The following is an 8,456-nucleotide window of genomic DNA, read 5'->3' on the forward strand; positions in this document are numbered from 1 at the left end:
TAAAGACCAATGCATTTGAAGGACAAGCCGCACAAAAAAATGTTTTGCACAAAAAAAAATTAAGTTGCTTATAAGCTGTTTTCAGCTTTTTTGAGTGTTTGGTTGGTCAGCTTAAAGTCATTTTGTGCATAAAATAAGCCCAAAAAAATAATTGAGTCCGTTTGACTTAGCTTATCCAAAGCAGCTTATAAGCTGAAAACAGCTTATAAGCCAAAAAAAATAAGTTAGCCTACCCAATTTTTTTTTTTTTTGGCTTATAAGCTGTTTTCAACTTATAAGCTGCTTATTTTAAGCCCATTCAATCAGGCTCATAGTGACTACGGGGCCTAAAAATTGCTTATTGGCCCAAGAGAAAAGCTTACACAACACGCCTCGCACCGTTTCCCTGTGCATAAGAAGCAGCAGATAACAGCCCAAAAATATAAACCCGCTCAAATTCAAAATCTCGAAATCTACCCATTAGCAAACACTGACACTTGAGAGGTGAAAAACACAATTACTGTTTTGAACTCCATTTCCAGCTGATGGAGAGGAAATCCCTAAATAGAACAAGGACTAAACAAAGAAGCAACAAAAAGAGAATGAACAAGGGTTCACTTTCCAGACACTTCACTGTTTCCCTTCCTCCGTTACCTAATCAACAACAGCTGCAATCCTCATTTTCTAATGTTCCTTTACAAAATCCTTCTCGATTCCAGAAGCTTCTAGATTCTGAAGAAGCAGCTCAATCTCATTTTTCTTCAATCTCGCCGTTGAATTTTGATGATAAAGCTGATGCTGATGATGTTGCTGAAAAGGATTTCATTCTCAGCCAAGACTTCTTCTGGTAAAATCTCATCCCTTTAATTTTTTTTGGTTTGAAGGAAATGGGTTTGAATCAATCAGACGTAGATTAGGGGTTAATTGGTATGAGGGTTGAGTGGTCACGAAATTTAAGAAAGAAAGTTAACTTTTGAATCTCATGGCCTAAAAAACTAGAAATCATTTTATTAAGGTTAAAATGAGAAATTTAGAGTTAAATTGTTGCTAAATCTTTTTGGTACTGACTAAAAAGTAAAGAGTGTCATGTAAATTGGAACGGAGTGAATAGTTGAGTGACCATCTGAGAAATCAACTCATAGAGTAGCCACTGAGATTCGAACTGGTTCCAATTTTGACCTTTGGTCCCTGGATGTTAATTGGGGACTTATTAATGTGAAGTTGATTGATTGATTTGCTGTCCAACTAGGGGTTTGATTTTTAAACTCTTACACCGAATTCCCGTTCTTTGGTTTTCACATTATATCATCTAGTGTTTTTCTTCAATTAATTAAATTTATGGGATGCAGTACTCCGGACTACATAACACCTGATGCGCCTGCAATTTGTAATGGGCTTGATCTTGATAAGGTAATTTCCATACCAGAGTTTTAAAAGTTGTGATTTTTTCCCTAATTACGGGCTGTAGTTTCGGTATGTCATATTGTGGTTTCCCCCTTTTTTTTCAGGATGATTATACGCCTTGTCCCAAGTCACCTGAGAAGCTTTTCACTGTAGCAAGAAAGAGGCAGCGACTGGGTATGACATACTCTCTTACTTTGTTGTCCATTTCACTTCATTTTTCATATGTGGAATCATTACCAGCTCTATCAAGATTTTTTTTTTTTTTTCATGCAAAACTCTCTTCTTCCGTTTTCTTGTTTTTGTTCTACTATTGAGGCATGACGAATGCGTTGAGTAAGGTAAGGTTATTAGAAATCTAAGAATGAAGATAGATGGATAACATATAAGTGACAAACTAATAACTCATTCTGATGATATTGAAGAAAATTAGAACAGAATATAATCTTTGAAAGTTTAAGATCCCGTATTGTACAGTATGAATATCCCTTACGTGATCATAGTGCTTTATGATCCGAGCAGCTGAAACCTGAAGCCTCTATTTTTAGCCTTTATCCTTGTTACTGTCGTACACCTTTTGAATCTGGAGATCTCTCTCTCTCTTTCCACTTTAGCATGTTTTGAAGTTTGTTGTATGCACAATTATCTTCCATAATTAATTGTAAAATTGTAAATTGACTTTCTTATGGTCTCTTTTCATGGTGCTCATCTTTGCAGATGTTGCATCAGTAATGTCTCTTACTACCGATTTACCTGACCAGCAACAGCTAGCAGATATGGCAGATATCCCGACAGATACTTTTGGGACAGACGAAATAGAATCAGAAAAGATAAGTGAGCCAGAAAAGGGTCCCAGTTATGTGTCACAATCTGCTATTGCTTTAAGATATCGAGTCATGCCTCCTCCTTGCATTAGAAACCCTTATCTCGTGGATGCTTCCGAGATAGATGTTGATCCTTTTGGAAACCGGAGATCCAAGTGCCCAGGTAGTGGTCATTGAGTTTGAATAATTGGTGGATTCCATTTTCCTTGTAACAGCTTAGTACTTCAAAAGAAAATTAGAGTGTGATCTCCTGTTCTTTGTGGCAGAATCATTGTTTTGTTTTCTGTTAAATTCCTAATGGTACTAGTTCTTTGATCTGTAGGTTTTAACCCTGCAATTTTTGGTAATGATGGTCTGTCACGGTATCGGACTGATTTCCATGAAATTGAGGTACGTTTGATGCTTGTATTCTAGACTCCTACTAATACTTTCTTAATTTTTTTTTTTCAACCTATCTAAAACCCTTTTTATTCTTTCAGCAAATTGGTAGCGGGAACTTCAGCCGTGTTTTCAAAGTCTTTAAGAGAATTGATGGATGTATGTATGCAGTGAAACATAGCACTAAACAGTTACATCAAGACACAGATAGGTGATCTTTCCTTTCTTTTAACACTCTGGATATGACATAAAATATTTTCCACGGTGTATTTTTCTTGACAAATCTTATTCGATATAGTTCAGTCATATTTATGCATTTTGATTGTGTTCTTCCAGGAGAAAGGCTTTGATGGAAGTGCAAGCTTTAGCTGCTTTAGGTAGCATGCTGATCTACTTCTGTTGCCAATATTATCATTTAAACTACCCCAGAGATAATTATTTCAACATCTTTCTTATTTATACTTACAGGACCTCATGAGAATGTAGTTGGCTATTATTCTTCTTGGTTTGAAAATGAACACCTTTACATCCAAATGGAGCTCTGTGACCACAGCTTATCCAACAAAAAATATTCTAAACTATATTCGGAGGTAGAAGTTTTGGAAGCAATGTATCAGGTGCGTCTCTTGTTGGAATCGTAAAGAGCTGTTTCGTGGCATGTACAGAGTCTGACTGTCTTATAAGTCTGGAAAAAGTTAAAAGGAAGAGATATATCTTGCAAACAATGATAATTTATCTCTACCAAAGAGATGATTTTCGACTATGTACATAACCAATGATCATATCACCAATCACAAAATTTCACCTGCTAAAATAACTGTGATTTCCATATGATATTTAGGGGAAGCAACTGTAGTAAAGTTAGCACCTAATCTACCCTCTTAATACTTCCAACATACTATATTTCGTAATGTTTTTAAGGTGTTTCATGAAAATACAATATCCAAATTTAGTTCCATTATTGTTTCTACTGGAAGGGTGTTACTTTTATAACTTAAATTCTCATTCAAATGCATAATGTAGCCCAAAAAATCTGTACTGGGTTTAGTGCTTTTTGAATCTCTCATGAGAAAAGAGGATCAGTCCATGGGTTGTCAAAAAACATTGAAGAAGAAGAGAAAATCAACCTTATATCTGGTATGGAAGCTGATACCATTGATTGTTTGTGTCCAAATAACTCCTTTTTAGTTGGTAGGGAAGCTGTTTTATATCACGTATCTTAGGATTATTACTACTCTCTAGCTTGAGACACAACTGGAACTGTATTCCAATTTTGAGAGGCAGAAGACCTGTATAGTAAAATCTTTTGAGGTATTGGTCCTAGTCTGAGTCTCTGAGTGATCTTCTTTGAAATGCTTTGAGTTCTCCTATTGTCTACTGACCTCGTTTTACTTTTGACTTTCCTTTGCTTGTATTTTGTTCTTGAGTCTGTGTGTGTTTTATTTGTGGGATGGGAAGGCTGAGCGAAATGGTTGTTCAAATTAAGGTAAAAATATTGATTCTTAAGATGTTTTCTGATATGCAGGTAGCCAAGGCATTGCAATATATACATCACAGAGGGGTAGCTCATTTAGATGTAAAGCCAGATAATATTTATGTGAAAAGTGGTGTATATAAGCTTGGTGATTTTGGATGTGCAACTCTTCTGGATAAGAGCCAGCCAATTGAAGAGGGCGATGCACGTTATATGCCCCAAGAAATACTTAACGAGTACTATGATCATCTCGACAAAGTTGACATATTCTCCTTGGGCGCCGCAATCTATGAACTTATTAGAGGGTCTCCACTGCCAGAATCAGGGTCTCATTTTCTAAACCTCAGGGAGGGGAAATTGCCTCTTCTTCCGGGTCACTCATTGCAATTTCAGAATCTACTCAAGGTACTTAGTTGTTCCCTTTTACTATGTTAAAAAATCTGTGGATTATATTTACCTATATGTCCTATTTCATATGACTTGATCATCTTTCATCTTGTAAAGCATGCTATCTGAAGGTATCCGCTGTAATTTGCACAATATTATATTTTAATTTGAGTATATCTCAAAATTATTAAGCTGTAATTAGATAGATGATTTGTTTCGTTGTCCGTCACTAAGTATGACAAAGCTAATCCATAATAATCTGTAGCAGCAAATGCTGATCCTCTATGTTCAAATTGTGAATGTTCTCAGGCAATGATCGACCCAGATCCAACACGCCGTCCTTCTGCAAAAAGCCTTGTGGATAATCCAATCTTTGAAAGATGGCAAAGAAATGCTAACAAGTAGATAGCCATGTAAATTGCTATTTTCTGATTTGTCGAGAGCTATTTTTGCCAAGACCCAGAATCCAAAGCTGCAGTTTCTCGTGCAGCATTCTGGTGTTGGTATATAACCATCTCTGATAACAGAGACATGGCTCATATTAGATGGAGATGAGGGGAAAAAAAACAATCTTCCAAACAGGCTATCATGCACCAAATTTTCCCATTTTGATGGTGCTACTTTTGCCAAATATTGTACTATGTATCAAGAGAAAATGTTGTATCCTAATTGGCCAGCAAACTGTGGTTTGTATGGAATCTTTTCTCGAAAAGGTGCTTTGGGAGAACAACACAGATTATGGCGTGCCTTCAATGTGATTGTTTGACGTCTAAGATTTCACGTCCGTTAAGTTGTACTTACAAGGAATGCGCCTGAAACAAAAAGTGCTTTCAGGGGGAAAAAAAGGGGAAAGAAAATGCATGTTTTATGCCGTACATTAAGACAGATTAGGAAAGCGTTTGAACCATGATTAAATGTTATTACTGCTAAAATCCCCATCTTAATCTTTCCTGAAGAACTGAAGATATCATACGCAACACCATAGTTCTTGGCACTGGTATTCAGGCATCCAAAATGGACTTGTAGAAATGATTTTCCTTTACCTGGGCTTTTCAGAAGAATTTTTTTGGCTTTACTACGACAACAATAATTATCTTGCTTAACCACACCCCCCCCCCCCGCCCCCCACACACAAAAAAAGGAGGATTTTGGTTGTTGATTGACGGGTGAGTTCTTGTTTTTTAGCTTTAAACACTGTAATGGCGCCGTTCGAACAAAAAGCCTCGTTCGATTTGGTGGCAATATTATAAAGCACCAACGTTAAAATAGCTTGCAAACTTATTTTAATTCAATATTACACCAAGAAACCATTATACGCTGGAATTTTGTCGTCTTTTAGTCTGAACATCCTCATTTTGGCTTAGGTCTGGCTGCTGCCTCGAGAATATCCCACTGCAATGGTCTAACCTATAATTTTTCAGGTTGGAACTAGAAGAATATTTTCATATTCTTACAGAAATGGGCAAACTGTTGTTATTTAGTCGATTATATTTAGACATATTCAATTAGCTTGCACCACTACAACAATAGAAACACTTCATGATCAAAATGTGTCCTATTATTGGAAGGTGCTGGCTGATAATGCTCCGGCAACACAAAAATGACAAGATGTAAGAAAATGACATGCGAAATCATATACTATTGGGATCAAACGTTTATAAACGATAAAGTTGAGTGGTCAATGCAATGCTAAAGTTGCCTCCCCAATCCCCATTAGGAATGTTTACAACTATACAAGTTAAATAGTCGAAACAATATAAGGAAAGATAAAAATAAACAGGACAAAACACGTATTTTGAGCACAAAAAGTGATACTCCGTAATACTCCTTGATTTTTTGAGAGTCAAACGACATGTACTTTGACCAATATTTTAAGATGTATTTTTTTTTACCATATCAATGTAAGAAGAATTACAATTTAGAGTATTTTTTGTATAAGTTTTGGATATTTAAAATGTTAAATTACTCTAATTTTGCTTCGAAAATTAATCAAATGGACTTTTGGGAAGGGAAATGTGACAATTCTCGGACTGAGATATGAGCAATAAATCCTGAGTAAGAGCCCTTTTGGCTTATTCAAGTGAAATTAGCTACTACTCCCTCCGGTTAAAAAAGAGTGTCCGTTTTGCCATTGGCACATCCCTTAATAAAATACTAACTTCTAGGTAAAATATGTATTTGACTAAGACGCCCCTAATTAAGTAGGTATTGGGGTTTTGATCACTTAACACTTAATAAGGGCAAATATGAAAAAGTAAGGTTAATTCTTTCTTAATTTAGGAAGTAAGCACTCTTTTTGAACAAAAAAATAAAGGCTAAATGGACACTCTTTTTTAACCGGAGTAATAAATTTCCCGTGATAAACATTTTAAATATTAAAGTTGACTATAAAATAAGTCGTTACGTTTCGGATTCTAGGACTGAAGCAAAAAATTAGTAAATGTGTCTAATCTATTTTACCGAGGCTAAAATTCGATCCACACATGGACTTAATTGGATCTAGTTTGCATTTTGGAGTCAATTTTGATCATGTAAACACGGAGCCGAGTCTTGAACAACATATTGAGTAGACCTATTCTTTAAAAATCTCTTTATTCTCTGATAAACCTATTACCTCATCCCAATTATTTTACTTACAATTTGTCTCTTAAATATGTAACAAATAAATTTATCAAATTGTGATTAATGAACTCTGTAACTCTCACGTATAGTCAATACATGGACCTAATTGCTGCCCAATGTAGAATCTAATGTCTTGTTATGTTGTTTCTTGTCGAAGGACAAGAATTTTCAGATTACCCCCTAATGCAGAAGATACACTCAATTCTAACGAGAAAAATTCGTAATATTTACCTTTTATACACATCAATCTTAAGCTGTGGAATATCCCTTTACACTTAAAAGTTTTCGAATTCGAGCCAACCAATTCTGGGAGGGAGGCTTCTCTAATAATGGGCCTTACCCGGAGTGACTCCGGATTAATCAATCCCCAAAACAAATACCGTACATCCAGTTGAAAACAAAATAAATAAAGCTATAGAATATGCCAATCGAAGGGGCACCGGCTTATTCTTCTTGTTACAATTACATACTGTCCCAGTTGTCTCTTAAATCTATCAAGCTTCTCTCTCGGTTTTTTTATTTAACTCACTTATCTAACGGAGTAAAAAATACTTAATTCGATCAGTGTTCTTTACTTTATATTAGAGTAGCTCATTTACTTCATTTCTCTCATCTTTTCAATTCATGAAGACTTCTATGATGGGGGAATTTCTGTCCTTGTGATTACTAATTAGTATCACCTTCTTTATTCTAGCTAAATTAAGAAGGTACCAATAACAAAACAATTAAAGATGACGAGCAGTGAACGTATATTGCCAGAAAGCATCAACATAGAAACAAGCCTAGATGAGGTTCCTCTGCAGCAGCTCACTGAAAAGAAACTTTCTTGTCAAAACTTAAAACGATATGATTCCTTAGATTTGGAATCCAGCAGGGTACCTGACGCCAAAAAGGTTAGTGTCCAATTCAGTCTATTCAAAATGTAAGTTAGATGTCGTGAGAAATGGCGGGGCAGAATTTTCACCAAACGGAGATATATATATATATATATATATAGACACATACAATTTTTTGGACTTATATATCATATGTTTTTCCGGCCAAGGGGGTTCGGATGAACCCTTCGGTCTCTCTAGCTCCGCCTCTGGACTCATGAGTTTTAATATGGGAGTGCATGAGAAATGCTTCGTTTGTTCCGTTTTGTATGACACATCTTTATATTTGTAAACTCTTTAGCTTCTAACTTCAGATTTTTATCCTTAATTACATGCTCTTATAGTCATATAAATATCATGACATTTAAAATCACACTTTCTAATTAAGTATATTTTGATACGTGCAGAAAATTTTCTTTTCTTTCTTAAACTCTATGATCAATCAAACACCATATAATAAAAGAAAATGAGTGTATTAGTCTAACAATATTATGTTTCATTTATATATAGGGCTCG

The 8,456-nt window shown here is 35.4% G+C and overlaps 1 protein-coding gene across 1 annotated transcript; it reads left to right on the top strand.

The window, feature by feature from the left end:
• Positions 1 to 424: 424 nt before the first annotated feature.
• On the top strand, positions 425 to 5,177 carry LOC132611032 (wee1-like protein kinase). Its single transcript, XM_060325445.1, has 10 exons — positions 425 to 826; positions 1,329 to 1,389; positions 1,488 to 1,557; positions 2,098 to 2,367; positions 2,527 to 2,594; positions 2,684 to 2,793; positions 2,919 to 2,959; positions 3,051 to 3,199; positions 4,108 to 4,461; positions 4,753 to 5,177. Exons 1-10 carry the CDS (start codon positions 525 to 527, stop codon positions 4,846 to 4,848), a joined length of 1,521 nt encoding a protein of 506 aa, XP_060181428.1. The 5' UTR covers positions 425 to 524; the 3' UTR covers positions 4,849 to 5,177.
• The last annotated feature ends 3,279 nt before the right edge of the window (positions 5,178 to 8,456 follow it).

The sequence above is a fragment of the Lycium barbarum genome, chromosome 9, assembly GCF_019175385.1.
Source record: "Lycium barbarum isolate Lr01 chromosome 9, ASM1917538v2, whole genome shotgun sequence".
Classification (NCBI taxonomy): Eukaryota; Viridiplantae; Streptophyta; class Magnoliopsida; order Solanales; family Solanaceae; genus Lycium; species Lycium barbarum.

Bases quoted from the DNA above. Each gene is read 5' to 3' on its own strand.
- LOC132611032 (XM_060325445.1), top strand. From the start codon at position 525: ATGGAGAGGAAATCCCTAAATAGAACAAGGACTAAACAAAGAAGCAAC. The intron at 2,794-2,918 runs GTGATCTTTCCT...GTGTTCTTCCAG, and splicing joins TTACATCAAGACACAGATAG to GAGAAAGGCTTTGATGGAAG. The intron at 4,462-4,752 runs GTACTTAGTTGT...GAATGTTCTCAG, and splicing joins AATTTCAGAATCTACTCAAG to GCAATGATCGACCCAGATCC.